General features: G+C 35.2%; 1 protein-coding gene across 7 annotated transcripts in view; it reads right to left on the bottom strand.

Annotated features, from left to right (window-relative positions):
- The window catches only part of LOC145247998 (acetyl-CoA carboxylase-like), a 248546-nt gene that overhangs the window by 19399 nt on the left and 209130 nt on the right, over positions 1 to 20017 (bottom strand). For all 7 annotated transcript variants that reach the window (XM_080109676.1, XM_080109675.1, XM_080109673.1 and 4 more), the window contains 6 exons: positions 14350 to 14487; positions 12366 to 12486; positions 9646 to 9743; positions 2091 to 2201; positions 1669 to 1812; positions 1002 to 1122 (listed from right to left, as the gene is read on the bottom strand). In XM_080109676.1, the coding sequence (XP_079965802.1) occupies positions 1002 to 1122; positions 1669 to 1812; positions 2091 to 2201; positions 9646 to 9743; positions 12366 to 12486; positions 14350 to 14487 (733 nt within the window). The remainder of the gene's footprint in view (positions 1 to 1001; positions 1123 to 1668; positions 1813 to 2090; positions 2202 to 9645; positions 9744 to 12365; positions 12487 to 14349; positions 14488 to 20017) is intronic.

The following is a 20017-nucleotide window of genomic DNA, read 5'->3' as shown; positions in this document are numbered from 1 at the left end:
AGTTTAACAGAATTTTCTCCATTGGACACAAATGGTTTATATATATATATATATATATATATATATATATATATATGTTTTATTTTTTTATTACCGTTTTATAATAATAAAATAAATTTAAAAAATAAATAAATAAATAAAACACATATTTGCTCTGCAATAGTATTGAGCACTCTCTTCAGGTTTTTACTAATTACCAGTTTTACCAAATATATATATATATATATATATATATATTGTTTTGTTTTTTAAAGGTTTGAATAGTTTTTTATAATCATGACAAATCTAGTTCCAAAATCAAATATCTAAGCAGCATAAAGAATACAAGTACCAAATCAGTATCCACACAATGCACTAACTCAAAAACTATTGAGAAGCCACTAATCATTTACCCCAAAGCAAACTTGGTTACTAGTTTGGACCAAATTCCATTTTCTTATAGAAACCAATTTGCTTGCTTCAAAAATACAATCTGTAGAATACAATACTATAGTGCTGCTTCTCACCTAACTATAACATTGTTTTTTAATCCAATGTTAACAAATTATTGTCGAATTGTTTATCTGATTAATCAAATTCTGGCTATTTCATTCATGGCATTTAATCCTCAAGGTATTATTCATCATCAACTGCCAATTTCATTAAATCTTATCCTATAGTGGCTTTCAGATTTTGATAAGCAGTGAATGAGTATTACAAAAAGACAATATATAAATGTAAATTTAATTGGTAAATGAGGGAAACCGTGTTGTGAATTGCATTTTAATTGAATTAATTTCATTCAAATACATAATCTATGCATATCTCTCCCACCTCTAAAATGAGAAAAAAAAGGAAAGGGGAAAAAAAGTAAATTTTGAATGTGGAAATTTTATTTTGCTTTTAATGTTGAAAAATAATTTTCCTGCAACATTTCTATTTTAATGGAATATGTTTAATGTTATTGAGAAAGATAAAATCTTTTAAACAGACACAAGAGTATTTGCAGATTTGAGATTTACCTGGATCCGGACGCCCATTCAACATCCATCTTGGATCATAACTGGCCTTTGTGGGCATAAAGTCAATTGGACGGTCAACTGGATCGGAAGGGTGAATAATTGGAAGTGGCCCACCATGAAACTACAAAAAGAAGCAGAAGATAACAGAAACACCTTTGGACAGGAGCAAAATATAGTATATGTTCTGATGCTACACTTCTTATTTTTTTTTTGTCCTCAGTAAGTGAAGGAAAAGTCTTTCTAGGTGGAGTTAATTATTTTTGTTCCAATCCAGAATTTTCCTTTGTGAGGAACTGGATTTTCCCCACATTAAAAACTGACCTTCTGTCTAACTCTGCTCTCATGAAAAAAATAAAAAATAAAAACAAATTTCAAAATTCAACAAATCAGATTTAATAAGAATTAACGAATCTGTTTGAAATGAAATACTGTAAAATTGGCAGCTTAAAGGAAGTTTTTAACAAGTTATATGTGGCCTGTAGTTTGAAAATCTTAAGTTTTTATAATGATAATGACATTGCATTAGCAACAATATTACATGGTCACTATTAGAATGCATAGAGAATTTAGTTTCTCCATGTGTGCATTACTAAACTTGATGAAATGGAGTACCAAATATTCTAATTCTTTAGCAAGAATAACTATGAAATATAGAAGAGAAATTTACCTTTGGCATATATGAAAGCCACTGTAATATTTTGTAGACTCCTTCAAAATCGTCAGGAGCAACATCATGGGAGACACCATTGTTGTGCATTATTTGAATGCCTCCCAATTGATTATTGCTTGTATAAACCTCTCGGCCTAATACCTGAAATGTGAAAGAAACACAAAAATCATGTCTTCTTGCTTCACTATATTTATATATGCATGTGTATGCATCCATGTTTGTATGCATAAACATTCTGGCTGTGTAAATGTGTGCATATGTGTAGCTTAAGTTTTTGCATATAAACATTACATACCCATTAACTGTTAAAGAAAAACCATTAATAAATCAAAAGAAAAATGTGTAGTTGAAAAATAGATATAATCAATGATAATTAATATAAAAAAATGTTTGCAACTGCATGACATGTCTACTCTTACCTTATTGAGTGCTCCTGCGCCTGTCAGAATGATATGGGAGTTTTCCACTTGGATAATTCTTTGCCCAAGCCGAACGAGGTAGGCACCAATTCCGATAGCACGACAGGTTACCTAAAAAGAAGACAACATAGACAACACTGAGAAATGATCCAATACTTGTCGTATGTATGTTTTTTATTATCACACCTTGGCATGAAGAGTAGGAGGTGGAAAGCTTGATAAGGAAGAGGATGTAAAGATGAAAGGAAGAAGAGAAGAAAGGAAGAGAAGAACCCCAATTTTCATTGAAAACTTGAACTCGTATCAAACAAGTGAAGCTTGCATGGTCCCCCATTAGTGCACAGTTAGCAAGGTATTAAAAAAAATGACCAAGTTCAGCATATACCCCACCCCTACCACATTTAGCCCCAAAAGCCCCCAGGTGACATCAAATCCTGATGAAAATGAACAAATGGTGCAGTTTTAGGCCTTAACATATGTACATTTGAGTTTTGCACCATGCAAAAAAAGAAATGACTAAGTTCATCATTTGACATCCCCCCCCATTTAGCCCCAAAAGTCTCTAAGGCCTTAACAAATTTAAATTTGAGTTCAGCACCATGCAGAACTGCTAAATAGACATACACAGAAGATTTTAGACAAATATGGTAAAATAGTTCCAAAAATGGAGTGGTTTTATTAGCCCTAAAAGAGCCACTGGGGCACACTCAAGAGTTATCACAAAGTATAGACAAACAAAATTATATAGAAATCAGTTGTTTACAACTTTTCAGAAAGTTTTATAAAAATCCAAGGCATCAATTTTTTTTTAATAAGAACAAAAGTGTATTTTAGCCATTTTAACCCAAAAGGCACCCCTTAGGGGAGGAGGGGCAACAGGAGTTTTCCCAGAAAATCAGTTCTGTTACATTTTACTCATATCAGGTTTAATGTTTGTGCAAAAAACTGTTTCATTTCAAGACATAGTTATTGAGAAAAGTGCAGACAAATGAACGGACAAGGGTGAATATACAGGTTCACCCTCCTTTTGTCAGGGGACCAAAAATTTTAAGACCCAAAATATTTCCTTTCATTGAAATTTTTCAGAAATTAAACATCTCATCAGAAATTGTTAGATATTGTGACTTCCAAGCAGCAGCAGATTCCAAAGGTAGTGAGTTTGTTTGTTTGTTTAATCAGCATATCAACCTTCTTTGGGTCATTTAATGCTGTATATAAGGTTGGAAATTTTTTTATACTCAGAGTCGATTTTTGTTGGGTATATTCAGGCAATGTTTTGGTATAGTTTGTTATTTGATGACATTTATATAAGGCCATATATAGAGTACTCTTGTCACATTTGGGCTGGTGCATCTACTACTTGTCTCTCACTCCTGGACAGGGTCCAAAAAGTCGCCAACCTGATAGGTCCTGAACTGTCATCTAGGCTTCAGCCTCTGTCCCATCAACAAAATGTTGCATCCTTCTGCCTGTTTTACAAGTACTTTAATGGTGAATACTCTGATGAACTACAAGTACTTGTACCCCCTCAACATGAATACCCCAACAAACCCGACAAGCAGCCAAATCCCATCCCTTCACAGTAGAGATCCCTAGGTGTAAGAAGGCCTTCTACTTCAATAGTTTCTTCCCCAGGATTGCTAGACTTTAGAACTCCCTTCCTGGGTTTCTGCTTTCCCAACTTTACTGACATGCAGAAGTTCAAGTGTAATGTGAACAGACTTGCTACTCATCTCTTTTCATAATATCCCTGCAACTTATATCCCCGATAGTAGCCCCCTACTTCAAAGTGGCACGTGGCAAGGGTTTGGGGTGAAAATTGAATAAAAAAAAATTAAAAAAAGGTGAGAGTTCTGGGAGATTTTCCTCATGGATGCTGGTTTGATCTATTGAGTTGTCGGTAAGTGGTTTTATCATTTCTCTCATGTAGAGACCAAAGGGTTTAACTGCATTTTTTTTTTTTTTTTTTAATAGATGTATAATTGGGATTGAAAGTGCATTTATAGGCAGAATTTTGAGGGTTTGATTTGAGTTTTAGATAAACTTGTAAGCTTAATTTTTCATGCCTCAATTTTAGTGTGGTGTTCATAGGCTTCAGCCTTTTTTTTTTTTTTTTACATTTTCACCCCAATCTAGGCACATTGCCACTTTGATGTAGGGGGCTACTATCAGGGACCTAAGTTGTAGGGGTACTATGTAGAAAGTTTAGCAGCAAGATTTCTGTTCACATTACACTTGAACTTCTGCATGTCAGTATAATTGGGGAAGCAGGAAACTGGAAGAGAATTCCAAAGTCTTGGAAAGAAGCTATTAGAGTAAAAGGCTTTCTTACATCTAAGGATCTCAACTGTGTAGGGGTGGGACTTTGCTGCTTGTCAGGTTTGTTGGGGGTATTTTCGTCGAGGGGGTACAAGGGCTTGTAGTCCGTTAGAGTATCCACCATTAAAATACTTGTAAAACATGCAAAGGGATGCAATATTTCGTCGGTGGGACAGGGGCTGAAGTTTAGATGACAGTTCAGGACCTATTAGGTTGGCGACTCTTTTGGACCCTCTCCAGTAGCACACCTATTCTCCTGGCTAATAGGCAAAGAAGGAGTATGGAAGCCAGGCGACAGGCAGAGCCTATCTACTCCTTAAGCAATTTAAGTTTGCAAACCGGTGATTTGATCAAGTCACCAGCTCTAGGGAGGTTGTTGTCCAGGACTGAGGAGGCCTCCCTTCCCCGTTTTGTGCCAAGACGTATGAGGTCAGTGGCACAGGTTTACAAATCAGTTTTCGTTCTCCTAGATGGATGACCTGATCAGATGTACAGGTCCATCAGCACTGAGAGGGTTTTCCCCCCGTGCCTGGTTTCAGGGCTAGTAAGCTTTCTATTGGAGAGGGTTTGAATGCACCCAAGGCAAGTCTTAATCCTGTATGATGGACGGAGTTTAGAGTTTTAAGATAACTTTTTCTGATTAAACCATATATAAAACTTCCGGTACTCTTGCATAATTTGGCCGGAATTCTCATGATTTCTCGTCAATCCCGGATCAGGCGAGACCGGCAATCATCGGTGTCAGCCGAGTGGCATAACAGACGCAGACTAAGGGAAATAGCAAAACAAACCGAAAAAAAAAAATAAATAAAAAACCTACCTTGAAAAACGCAAATATGTTTATTTAATTTATTTTAGTATTTATTTTTTTTTTTTTTTTTGCAAAATATTTATCAACAGCAAGTTATGTAAATATTGTTATCTTCAAGAAAAGGTTGTTTACCCGTATAAATGTTAGGTGTAAGTACAATTTTTGTTTTTCTTTAACAATTTTTTTTCATGTTTTTTTTTTTTTTTTCAAGACTTTTTGTTCAGTCCTGTTTTTTTTTTGTTTTTGTTTTTTTGGAGGGGATTACACAGAAATAGAAAAACATGTTTTTTTTTTTCAAGAAATAGTGATATCTTTTTTTTTTAACGGTTGTTAATTGCTGAGGGAAGAACTTTCTTGAGATGAGGATATTTCCTTAAGAATCTTTTACTTCGGTCGGCTGTTGATCAGCCATTAACAGCAAAGAGGGAGGTGATGGGGTAGAGGAAATGGAAGGAAGCCCCCCCCTCCCCAACCGGGTAGCTTTCGGAAATGTGATTTCTGATGGAGACAAAAAGGATTGATTCCAAATTTTTGTTTCTACATAAATTCAAGTAAATATGTATCCAGAAGCTCACGCGAAAGCAATTTCTTTTCCTGACAATATGAGACTGTCTGCATCAGCGTTTCCATTTGTTTTTCTAGCATGCACAGATTTATTTCCTTGCCTGTCATTTTTTCCAGTTTGGCGAGTCTGAAAATATAGTTGTTTGTCAGCTTTTTTGGAGTTCAGTTGATTTCTTCCAATTCGAATGTTGTCTGCTTTCATTTACATATCGATTTTTCATTGGCTAAGCAAACTCCCAGAAATGTAAGTACAAAAAAAATATTCAAATTTAATAAATCATTAAAAATAACTAATCATAAAATAAAAAATTACTAAAAACATAAAAAATAAAACTTTTTAAAGCCGAATTAGTGTTTCAACATTTGAACAACACTCGGCTGACACCGATAATTGCCGGTCTCATCCAATCTGGGCTTGACAGGAAATCACGAGAATTCGGGTCATATTATGCAAGAGTACCAAACTTCCATAATCTAGTTTGGCTCTTACCAGGGTTCTATATAATTTTAGAAGTGATGAGCAGTCTGATCCCCACTCTGTATTTGCTATAACCCTTAATAGTTGTATGGTTTTTTAAATATTTTTGTTTTATATATTTTAAGTGAATGATGAAGGAGAATTTTTTGTCAAAAATAAATCCCAGAAATTTATGTTGGTCACCTATTTCAATTTTTTTCCTTTTAGGTTGAGAGTAGGGTCATTGTGTATTTTCTTATGATTACAGAAATGGACACGTTTAGCTTTAGTTGTTGAAAATTTAAAGCCATTTTCTGTGGTCCATTGTGTTAGTTTCTTTATGCACATCTGTAGTTGGCATTCTGAGGCCTGAATACTTTTGATCTATGGCAGATTACAAGGTCATTCACATATAAGGAGCCATTTATCTCCTTGTTTAGGTAATTTATAATGGCATCGATTTTTTTTATTAAAGAATGTAAATGATAAAATACATCCTTGTGGGACTCCTTATTCATGTGTTTAGTGTCTGATAGGGTTGGTTTGATTTTTACTTTAAAACTTCTATCAGATAGAAAATCTATTAGGATAGCTAGTCTGCCTTTTAATCCAAGATTGTGTAGGTTTTTATTATACCCTCTCACCATGTTGTATCATAAGCATTTTCTAAATCAAAAAAGATAGCAATTGCATGTTCTTTTTTAATGAATGCTTCTTTGATAAAGGTCTCCAATCAGACTATGTTTTCCATTATTCTGCTTTTGTTTCTAAAACCACTTTGTATGTTGGCAATTGAACGATTGGTTTCCAAATACCAGTCCCGGCGTTTATTCATCATTCTTTTTAATGTTTTGCAGAGACAACTTGTCAACACAATTAGTCTGAAATTTCATAGATCTGACCTAGGGATGGGGATCACAATAGTATGTTTCTAGCTATTGGGTAGTTTTCCCGTGTTTTGCAGAGATATTGTTGAGTGTGTTTAAAGATGTACTATATTTTTTATCTGTTATTTTAATATTGTTTTGTAGATGATTTAAAGGTGAGGGTGAGTTTTTCCGAAAATTTCCCTTACCTTGTTCCACATTTGTTTGAGGTTTGTATTTGAATTTATCTTATTTATATAATCTTTCCATGATGTCCTTTTAGCTTTTCTGATAACTTTATGAGCTATTGCTCTTTCTTTGCTTAAAAAGATTTCGATTGTGCTTTGTTGGTTAGGAGTTAAATTTTCATAAGGGACCTTTATGTTAGCGAATTGCTTTTTGGCATTCATCGTTAAACCAGGGTCTTTGTTTGTTAGTTCTGCTACTTTTAGGTATATATTCTTGTGCAATGGCTAGTAATGTTTTAGAAAAGTATTCTATAGATTTATTTGGGTTTTCCTCCACAGAGATTTTGTTGCCATTTTTATTTTATATGCCTTCCAATTTGTTGTTTTTATTTTCCATTGGAAGAGATGGTTTTTTGTTTCTTTCAGATTTGCTAAAACCACTGGAAAATGGTCGCTCTCCTGTGAATCTTCAAGAACCTTCCAGTCATAGTCCATGAAGATAGTGGGGTTACATAATGAAAGATCTAGTACTGACTAGGTGCTTGAAGCGGGATGAAGGTACATGTTGCATTTATTGTTTAATATGCACAAGTCATTGCCATTAATAATTTTTTCAAGAGTTTTTTCCTTTCTTATCCAAATATGCAGATCCCCATATATCGCTGTGACTATTAATGTCACCTAACAGTAAGAAAGGTTTGGGTAACTGATTTATTATTTCATTCAGCTCTGTTTATTAGATCCTGTATATAGTGCAGATATTTATAGTTCTGTGTAGTGTGGCGGCTGCAGCAATGGCCTGAATATTAGTTTTTATATCTATTTTACTTTGTGGAATATTATTTCTAATAAGAATAGATACTCCTCCAGAGGCTCTCTGTTGGGTATTGTGGATGTGATTGTATTGTTTGTAGATTTTTATATTTATTTTATCTCCAGCTTTTAAAAAGGTTTCTTGGAGACATATGATGGCTGGTTGATGGTTTGTTATAAGTAATAGGTCATTTATGTTAGGTTTTAGGCCCCGGCAGTTCCATTGGATGATTTTTTGGGTTATGGTTAGATTTTATGTATTCGTTTTTGACTTTTGTTAGTCGGTATCTAATCTTCATTCTTCTATGTCCATTTCCTCAAATTTGTTTTGGATTGAGTCTCTTGGTCTGGAAATTGAACGTTGTCTGTTTATTTTGGTTTTAACTTTTGTTGATTGAGGATTTGTTTCCTTTTCCTTCATGGGCGCTTTTTGGGGTTTGTTTTATTTTTTTTCGGTGAGAGGGGTTGTTTCTATGGGTGTTGTAGCATTTTGGGGTTTTGTGGGTCTTTTGGGTTGAGTTTTGGTTTGGGAGTTTTGTTCAGTTTTGTAATCTTTATTTTCAATGTTGATTTGTTTTATAATTTGTTTTTTTAACTCTTCCATTAGTTCCCTTATTTCATTGAGTAATTTCATAATATCTTCAGATTTGATGCTTGATAGATTTGCTTTTGTTGACTTAAATAATTTTCAATAATTTATAATAGATTTATTTTATGGAAAGAAATTTACAATTAATTCTTTTAATTCAGTTTATCACTGCCAACCAAGGGAAGAGTTTATCAGACATTTGTACTCAGTGTGATAATGTATGGAAATGAAACACAGCCTCTGAGGGTTGAAGATATGCATTACATGAAGAGAAAAGAGATGAAAATGATGGGTAATATTAGTCTTAGAGACAGACTTAGATCTGACGACATCAGAGGAGGATTAAATTTAGGTAGTATAGGGGTTAGTAGATGGACAACAATTGATATAACAAGGTCAGTTAGCAGGGTTAGACTAAGGAAAATATGCAAGGAAGTGGTAAAGATGGACTTGTGAGAAAGAGAGATAAAAAAGGACCTGGCAAGAAATAGGTTAGTTTGCAAGTTAATTTCTAAAAGTTATCCATAACATGTCAGCATGTAAAACAGATGTTAAACTGAACATAAATTATCAAATTACTCTAACTTCCACAAATTCTGGCTATTTCCATAGTCAATTTGAAATAATTTAGAAACTGCTTTTTCTTTTCTCTAAATTCAGTGATGCACTGAATTAACTTAATCCACTAATTTGAAACACTGTAATTCACGCAGATTAACTAATTTTAATAATTCTGTGTCATCAATACACCAAAAGAAAATTAAATACATTTGGGTATGAATTACAAAATCCAAAAATTGGAAGAGAAGTTGCAATTACAGTTTATTTTTTATTATACTATATACATATATATTCAGTTACACAGATTTTGTTAATGGAAGGGTCCAAAGTCCTACCTTATTAATCAAAGAAAGATTATTAAAAAACTCATTTTTAAAATTTACTCACCAAACTGATCGTGATAATTTCATCATAAGCTTGTGAAGTTTCCCCAGCAATCATGCCAGATCCTCGGAGATTTTCAACACCAATTCCATCTTCTCTGCCTGTAAAAAAAAAAAAAAAAAAAAAAGTTGAATAAATATACTCTTATCTATTATTCCTAAATTACTTTCAATCAAAAACCAAATAATAACATTCAAATTGTTGGAAATCTAAGATATGGAAAAAAAAAAAAAATTAAATTCAAAATTTCAATAAGCTAATTGGATACACAAGTTTTTTTTTGTTTTTTTACAAAGGAGCCACCACTTATCAAGGCCCAGAGGCTACACGAGGATAAAGGTTAAAGAGTGTACAGTAGTCAATGGGACAATATCATAGTAATCATTAGTAGTAGAAAGGTAAATTGGATTACTTAACGGAATAGCTCATTAAGAACTTGTGTATGTTGGACTTGAAGACAACCATATTTTAGTCAGCTGGAAAGCAGGGAAATGGAATAGAGTTCCACAGGTGTGCAGTTCTAAGAAAGAAGCTTTGTTCATGGAATCTACGTTTAGAGTGGGGGAAATTATTGATAGTGGTTTCAGCTAGACTAGTGTTTTTCGTGAAAGTTTGGCGAGGGGGAACCATAGATTGGAGTTCAGATGAGCACTTGCCATGAAAATAACTATAAAGCAGAGACAAGCTCACAACGTCTCTTCTGACCTTGTTCACAACTAGGTCTGCAAAACCGGTCACATGACCTTTTAGCAGCTAGGGTTACAAAAAACTAAATAAGTCACCTGATTAATTAAAAAGGAAATAATTGTGTTTATAAACACATAGACACCTTTTCTGTCAAATTTAACAAATACAATAGCTCTTTAGTTAGTCAATTGGTAAAAAAAGGACTAAAAAAAGTCATTTAGAACAAAAGAAACAAGTTTTTCCAATTGAACCATTATGGTTCAACTGAGATTGTTTAGCTAATAAAGTAGAATTTCTCATTATCAAAGACATAAGTCAATATGATACACTTCCTTTATCTAAAATGACACCATGGCAATATTATTGACCAACAATGAAAGACTTCCTTCTACAATAAATTTCTATTTAGATGGAAAATTTAACGTATAACATTAGAATACAAATTGTTATAAATTTCCTGAATAAATTGTGCATTATTGTTCTCTTTTTATATAATTTGTTTGCCCATGTTTTGTCATTAAATACATTAATTATAATAACCAAGTTCCATCAAAGTACAAATCCCTGGTCAAACAGTCATTGCAAGATTAAATAATACTTAAAGATATGCAAACTCTACTTCCTTTTTCTTTTGTTTCTTTGCTTTCAGCCACATAAACTAAATTAACCATTTATTTAAAAGTATTACCCACTCAAACAGAGGATCAACAAAAGTGATATATATAATATATTGTCAGAAATAAATCTTAGTATTTACTATATAAACTAGTAATATAAAAGAATAAAATTTGATAAATTCTAGTTATTTTATAGCCTAAACAATTAAAAAGAAAGATTTTGCGCAGATGTGTTAGTGTAGTTAAGCAGCATTTGTTCATTCAAGCATATTTCCTTGAATAAAATAGACATTCCACATCTGTTTGAAAGGAAAACAACTTAATGACACAAATTTTGGAAATTCTTCTATTTATTTTAAATCAACTTCAGTTTATAATCTTAGAAAGAATGATCAACAGATCAAATAGACTGTTATCCTCATCTTCATAGCTGTTTTATAACATAGGATAACAGTCTGCAAATAAATAAACATACAAATTACTCATCTCAGGATTCAATAGGAAAAATAATATAAAGGGTAGAATGATAAATTTGTCATCCTAAAAAAAGAACACTATAGCTTTATTTTAAAACTTATTGAAAAAATCAATTCAGGTAACTTGATTATGTAGTAGAGCTGACATCTATTCAATGTAGCCATTTTCAACCTCAATCACCACCTCGATACCGGTTCGAAACTGAGAGCATGCCTTTTCCACAAGTGCCGGTGAGAGCTCGGTGAATACTCGGCAAGTAGCAGCGATCAGGCTGGCCTTGGTGTTGTGGGAGGTCATGTTGGTGATGTTCTCGACATATGACCAAACGAAGTACTTCAGCGGGTTCAGATGGATGGTGAGAGAAGAGTACAAAGTCATACCACTTCTGAAGCCAAACCTGGGTCTCTGAACTTGTGGGCCAGTACCTAGTCCTGCTACCCCACTTGAGGTCTGCCTGTGGCTACCTGATTGTACCAGCATATCCAGGTACATTTTGATGTTGACTTCCAAGCCAACTTCAAAGATGGGAGATGGCATGATATGGCCATCACTTGAACCCACACCAAAGACCGTAACCATGACTGGAAACTTTGTTGAACTATGCCCTCAAGTGTTGAATTGTCTGGGTTTGAATTTCGAGGGTGCTGGAAAGCGTCCTGTTGTCATAACTTGGATCAGTGGAGAGCATGTTGTACAGCGGTGCATCTCCGAATTTGCTCATTGAACATTGTGCCACTTTCAGACATGATAGAAGGCCAACTAGTAGACAGTCTGCAACTAGAAGAAAACCGATTTTCATCAAATGCAAATGGAATCGTTTTCTCTAGAGCGACAATTTTATCGCTCCACCCCATATAAGATCAAATAGACACAGAATCTCTCACTTTATTTAATGAAATATTTGCATATACTTCTGATATTTATATTCTTTATATTTCTTACCGATTACATCTGTGATTTTATAACGAGCTTCTCCATTGTCTTCAATCAGTTCTGCTCTAACTGCATTTGCTGCACTCACTTTTTTAAAGTCGTCTGGTCTCAAATATAAATATTTGAAACCCTGAAATAAAAACGATGCATATTGTAAATTAAAATTAAATTGACAATTACAATAGACTTGTGGATATTCTATTATTAATATTATGAAAAAAAGAATAAAACTGTAATTAATATCAAATGCCATATTTTCCTGAGTATTACAAAATTGCGTAGTACAATCCCACAGGTGCAAAAAATATAGCATTCAAATTTCAATGTTATACACCTATTTTATTAAAACATCTTTTTACAATTTTATAAGAAAATAGACAAATCTGATATTTAGCTATTGTGTTATCCTTCCTGTAATTTCTGTTTCAAACCTACTTTTTCATTTATGAGGCAAGCTGGTAACTATACATTTTTCTACAAACCTTGTAATTCATTTGAACATATCAATATTTTTGTTCAGCATAACTTTAAATTACAAAATATCCTTCATTAGGAAAGATAAGTTAAAAGGAAAATCAATATTATCTTGTTGGCATAAGAGTTTAAAATTTAAACATTTTTTTTTTTTCAGACAAGTTTTTAACCATTTTTATGTGTTTGTAAAAGATTTACATAAAACTTATAAAACTATAAATAATCAAAAATCAGATTGTAACCAAGAATCAATTTGCCTTCTAGATGACTAAATGAAAGTTGACAATAGCCACACTATCTATTCAATATAGTGTTTATGTATATGGGATCTCGATAAAGTTTACTTTGCATATTTATGTGAAAAAAGATTCTGTATTAATTAACTTGACTTTGTTAATTTTGTTTATTATTGTTTTGATCTTAATATAAAATAGTTCTGTTTAAGGATATTTTTTTATTTCATGAAAAATGTTTCAAAAGTCAATAGCTTTTTCGTTATGATCGTAGGACAGTAAATTTTCGTAGATGATTTTTTGTATAGAAGTGTTCAGTTATCTCCCTTGGGCCATATAAATAGAAAAGCTAGAGTTAACTCCCTTGAGTCTCCCAACTCTGAGACTATAAAAGAAAATTACAAGTATACATTTTCAGTTAAAAAAGAAAAAAAATTAAGTGTTAGTTAGATCCTATTTACAATGAGTGTGTAATGAGAACAAAATAGAGCGGCAATTATACTTCAGATGTAAACAGACTGAAAGTATTCATCATCAATTAAGCAGCTTTTTTTATTATCATTGTCCGACTTTTATATGTAAATAAAAGTGTTAAGTTTCATAATTCATACAACTTTTTTGTCTAACTAAATCACTATGACTACCCATCATCTAATCTATAATTATAATAAAGAAAATGGGATTTTCTGTGAGTCTGGAAGAATATTTCAAGTTAAACAGACTTACAAACCTTACATCAGATTTGATGTGAACTTGCATAGGTTGTATTAAATTTGCTTTCATATTCATATATTGAGGATTAACAGAGATGAGAGAATGCATAAAAAATAATGAGAGAAGTTTTAAAAGAAAGTTATATTTTCTTTAACCTTTTTTTTTTAATGTTGCTATTTACCCAATGGCAAAGGGATAATGTACCTTCATTATTTTCTGAACAGTATTACTGCATAAATGATCAAAATCGACCAGACAGGATTAAAACTTGGCATAAACAATTCCATTGTCCACAATTATATCCAGAAGACTAATCACAAATAACCCATGGTGAATGTTGTAGAGGACCATAAGAAATAATTGTTCATTTCTGCCAGTTTTAGCTCGATCATATTTTAAATATAATTTCTATCTTGAAAAATAATTAGCATATCATTTATCAATTATTTCTATTTTGATAAATACATTTCAAATATTTTTAACACAATGATTTTTTTTTTTTTTTAGTTTGTAGTCATGGCAAAGTTTTATTGTGATTACGATTTATTTTAGTGTTGACAAAAATACCTCACCTTATTGGGATCGGCTTCATCTTCCCAAGCAACTCTAAAGAGATGCTTTATTTCTTCAGCCAAACCGATCCTGGCACCACTGTTAGCTGCCAAATAAATCCTTGGTAATTTGTGGAGACGTGCCAGCTCAGATGCACCCTGAAACAGCAAAATAATTCAGATGGAAATTTGCATATAAAATAAAAAATTAGCAAACAAGATTTTATTTGGAGTTTTATTTTTCAAAATTACAAGAAAAATAATTTTTAGATATTTTTGATAATTTGTTTTTTTTAGATATTTCGGAATTGCATTTGTGAGCACATGGATACAAAACCTGTGAGAATAAGGCAAACAAATAATCGCCCTTTAATTCCGACAACACAATTTTGTCACAAAGAAGCATTAACACTTTATATCCATTTCTACTTTATCTTCTTTTCTTCCCTGGACACAGAACAATGTGGATACACGAAAACAATGTTCCTGTATTTGCTGCAAAGACTCTTGCATGCTATACACACACAAGTACTTTTCTTACACCTTGTAACAATATGGAACAGTTTCTAACTATTGTATTGCTCCTGTAAATAAATGTGTATTTGGTTGTATCATATCTCGGCAATCCTGTGTTAATTATTCTTTGAGGACAAAGCAACCCTTCAATCCTCTACAACTCATCAATTCAAGTCTATGAGCAGATTTCAACTAATAATGGAATTACAGTTCTGAATTTTTTTTTTTTTTTTTTTTTTTTTTTTTTAAGATGAGAGCTGATTGTTTATATTACTTGTTTTGATTGGACTATTGTTCGTATCTTGAGGGTTATTTGTGCAACGTTTTGGTTAGTTTGGTCTAATTGTAGAATAAACAAAAATCGTACATCCTTTAAATTTGGGCGATGGAAGGGAGATAATCCCCAGTCGATCTTTAATAGAGTTGCCTCCCCTATGGTAACCAATTTTTTTTTCACATGCAAAACCACAGACATAAATAGACCAACTCCAAGAATACAAAAAAAAAAAAAAGGACCAGTAACTTTTCTCCTTTCTTTTCCAAGATACCAACCGAAGGCCAAACCAACCAAAACGTTGCACAAATAACACTCAAGATGAGAACAATAGTCCAATCAAAGCACATAATATAATAATGAAATTGTTTGATAGTCAAATAATTTCTTTACATTTGCTCTTTTGAAATATGTTTTATAACATAGCAGGATAGACTTTAGAGTACAACTGACCTATTGCCATTTGATCTCTAGCAAATTAATGTGAAAATATTTTGTTTCCACTATTTTGACTAAATTATTCCAGGTTTAAAAAAAAAAATTCTCTAAATCATTTTGTTTGAATGTGTTTTCTATACATCATTATTTTTCTCATACCAAAGGTCACTCCCTCATTGTCTAAATGTTTTGTCCCAATCTAATCTCGATCCAATCTCAAATTAGCATTTAGTTGTCAAGATATTTGCCTTGTTATATTACTGTTTTTAACTCCTCTATTAAAAAATTCCACAGCTGACATCCTTACTGTAATCTCTGAGCGTGTGTGCCATTCACTGGACAAAGCGGGGGAGGGCAGAGCAGTAGCTCTAGATATATCTTTTGACAGGGTATGGCATGAGGGTCTCCTCAGGAAAATTAAATCATACAGTATCACTGGTAGAATACTTAGCATAATTAAATCCTTCTTAGATAAGAGAAAAATCCTGGTTGTCCTCGATGGTCGAACATCTAAACAGTGTGATAGAAATGCGGGAGTGCCTCAGGGGTCTATTCTTGGACCTCTATTGTTCTTGATATTTATTAATGACCTCCCCGACAAAACTGCCTCTGAGATGGGTATATATGCTGATGACACCACACTCTATAACAGGCATGACAGGAAAACAAATGAACACATATCTAAAGAAATGGCAAAAACACTAGAGGATGACCTCCAATCTGTAGTGGAATGGGGACAAAAATGGATGGTCACATTCAATACTGCCAAGACTAAACTGTTTTTTTTTTTTTTTTTTTTTTTTTTTTTTATTACATTTTCACCCCAAACAAGGCACATTGCCACTTTGGTGTAGGGGGCTACTATCAGGGGAAACATCTACTGGGGTACTATGTAGGGATTAGGGCAGCGAGATGTTGGTTCACGTTGCACTTGAACTTATGCATGTCAGTACAGTTGGGGAAGCAGTGACCCGGAATGGAATTCCAAAGTCTAGTAGTTCTGGGGAAGAAACTACTGGAGTAGAAGGATCTTTTACATCTAGGGATCTCTACAGTGTGGGGGTGGGATTTTGCAGCTTGTCGGGTCTGTCGAGAGTGTTCACGTCGTGGGGGCACAAGTGCTTGCAGTTCTTCAGAGCATTCACCATTATAATACTTGTAGAACAGGCAGAGGGATGCAACGTTTCGACGATGGGACAGAGGCTGAAGTTTTGATGCCAGTTTAGGGCCTATCAGATTTGCGACTCTCTTTTGAACCCTGTCAAGGAGCGAGAGACAAGTAGCCGATGCACCGGCCCAAATATGACAGCAATACTCCATACATGGGCGAATAGTGGCCTTATAGAGGTACAGGATACTTTCGGGTGTTAAAAGTTTTCTAGCACGGTAGAGAGAGCCCACCTTCCTTGCAGCAGCCCTGGCAATGCCCTCGATGTAACTGTTCCAACTCATGTTTCCAGTGAACGTTAGGCCAAGGAGCTTGAGAGACGTACTCTCAGATAAAGAGTCGTTGGCCATTGCTATAGGTGGTAGAGAAGGTTTCTTGTAATTATTGAATGAAACCAGTTTTGTCTTGGTGGCATTGAACGTTACCATCCATTTTTGTCCCCATTCCACTACTGATTGGAGGTCATCCTCTAGTGTTTCTGCCATTACTTTAGATATATGTTCGTTTGTTTTCCTGTCGTGCCTGCTATAGAGTGTGGTGTCATCAGCATATATCCCCATCTCAGAGGCAATCTTGTCGGGGAGGTCATTTATGAATATCAGGAACAGCAGAGGTCCCAGGATAGATCCCTGGGGCACTCCTGCATTTATATCATATTGTTTAGATGTACGACCGTCGAGGACAACCTGGATTTTTCTCTTATCTAAGAAGGATTTAATTACGTTAAGTATTCTACCAGTGATACCGTAAGATCTAATCTTCCTGAGGAGACCCTCATGCCACACCCTGTCAAAAGCCTTAGATATATCTAGAGCTACCGCTCGTCCCTCTCCCGCTTTGTCCAGTGAATGGTATATGCGTTCAGAGATTACAGTGAGGATGTCTGCCGTGGAACGGGCTTGTCTAAATCCATATTGACGGTCGGTCAGAAGTTTAGCATCTGTAAGGTGCTGGACTAGAGCATGGTTAATTAAGGTCTCAAATATTTTGGCAAAAAGTGGGAGGAGGCTAATAGGGCGATAATTTAATGGGTCAGTTCTTTCGCCAGAATTCTTGAATACTGGTACTACAGAAGCAGTTTTCCAACAGCTCGGAAAGCAAGATTCATTAAGGCATTTGTTGTAGAGTTTGGAGAGAACTGGAGCTACTTCGGCTGAGCACTTTTTTAATAGCACAGCTGGGATGAGGTCGGGTCCACATGCTTTGGAAGTGTCAAGGTTTTTTATGATAGCATGCACCTGAGCAGGGGTGATTTTCAGGTCGTCTAGCGTGGCGTCTGTCCGCATAGGAAATTGAGGTAGGGGGTGGTTTAGAGGGTCCAGTGTGGAGTTTGAGGCAAACCGACTGGCAAGCATGTTAGCCTTCTCGGTTGCTGAGCAAAGAACCTCGTGATTGTTGGTTAATGGGGGAATTGTTGATTGCCCATTATTTACTACACTGTTGTAGATTTTCCAGAAGTCACGAGTTCCTAGTTTTTGTGCTTCGATGCGTTTTTTTCGTGGTTTCCGTAAATTCCCTCTTAGCTGTCGCTATTTCTTTCTTAACGTTACTTCTAGCTTCTATGTACTTCTGTCTGTTTGAACTGGACTTATGTCGATTAAACCTGCGGAATGCATGCTGCCTTTGAGCAATGGCAGTTGCGCAAGTCGAAGTAAACCATTGGGGAGAGTGGGGCTTGCTATAGAATTTCCGCATGGGAACATGCGCTTCGATTGCAGTTTTGAACCATTCAGTGGTCTCGGTTGCACACTGTTCAGCAGGAAGAGAAAAAATATTTCCCCATGGGGCGTCTCTGATAAGATCTCTGATAGCTTCCCAGTCAGCCTTTTTATAATATCTCGTTGCTTTGAGCACTGGCTCTTCAGTTTTGGGTCTAGAGTTTAGGGCGATTTCAACCATTATCACCGCATGATCAGCGTTCCCAAGTGGGCTGTCGGCTTTCGTTACACAATCATCAGGAACTGTGGTCAAAAACAGATCTAATAGTGATGCGTGTTGTTCTTCCTGATCAGGGAAGCGGGTTGGAAAAGTAACAATTTGCGCTAGGGAGTGAGATACAGAGAAGCTATGAGTTGCGCTGCCTGCTGCATCTGTGTAAGTAGAGAATCCAAGCCAGTTTTTGTGATGGACATTAAAGTCGCCAAATACATGTACTTGGGCGCTAGTGTCGAAGGAGAGTGCTGTGTCTATGCTGTCAGATACTTTGTTTATTATGGTGCAGTCTTGGGTCGAGGGAGAGCGGTAGAGAAAGTAAAAGTAGCTAATGTTGTGTTGCATGATTAGTCTAAAGCACATAAAGGCTTGATCATCCGTTTCTAGGTTTGTTTCTCTAGTCAAGGGAAGGGTATTACGAATGTAAACTCCAAGTCCGTGCATATGTCTGTCAGAGTCCTTACGGCAGAGTGGGAGATATCCAGGCATGTTAAAGTAGTTAGAGGGGATGGAGGAGTGTAGGTTAGTCTCACTTAGTGCTAAGATATCCGGGGTATTTGTTAGGAGAAATGCTTCAACATCAGCTAAATTAGTTCTAAGCCCACGGATATTTGTGAATGCAAGCCTCAAGGGAGGAGGCAAGTTGGATTTGTTTGACCCTAAGCCTGGTTTAAGCTTATTTTTAGATTGTACTGTCATCATGTTTTTTTAACGAGTTTCAGTTGGGTTAGGGGAAGCCGAACAGGAGGTTATGCAGAATATCACACATGCATCACAAGTAGACCATCAGCTGACCCTCCATCAACTAGGACTGTGGCCTCAGGAAAGCCCACCGGGGATGAGTGCAGGGTCCCTTTCCATGCGCGCCATGGCACTGCAAACATCCCGATATTATTCAACTGTTGATGGAGCAGCCGCTCTAAGCGCTACCAAAGAGTTAGGGCTCCTGTACTACCAGTCGGAAACAGCAGCCAGTAACTGTCAATCCGGTACCCTCAACCCTTCGGAGGAAGGTCAACCCAATCTAATTGCTCAGGCATATGTGGTACTCAAGCATTCTCAAGTGCCCAGCTTTAGGGGTGGGGTGTGTCGGGAGTGGGGAAACGGCGTTCATTGCCCTAGACAAGAAACAAGATCTACCACTGGGTGTTTCTGTCGAATCACTGTGATAGTATCTCTGCGCCTGACTAATAGGCAAAGAAGGAGTATGGGCGATAGGCAGGACCTATCTACTCCTTAAGCATTTTAGGTTTGCAAACCGGTAATTTGATTGAGTCACCAGCTCTAGGAAGGTTGTCATCCAAGACTGAAGAGGCCTCCCTCCTCTTTGGTTTGGTTTCAGAGTTTTCCTTCTCCTAGAC

The sequence above is a fragment of the Euprymna scolopes genome, chromosome 26 (assembly GCF_053919585.1).
Source record: "Euprymna scolopes isolate OS-2025 chromosome 26, ASM5391958v1, whole genome shotgun sequence".
Lineage (NCBI taxonomy): Eukaryota > Metazoa > Mollusca > Cephalopoda > Sepiida > Sepiolidae > Euprymna > Euprymna scolopes.
This window is presented reverse-complemented; position numbering and strand designations above follow the sequence as displayed.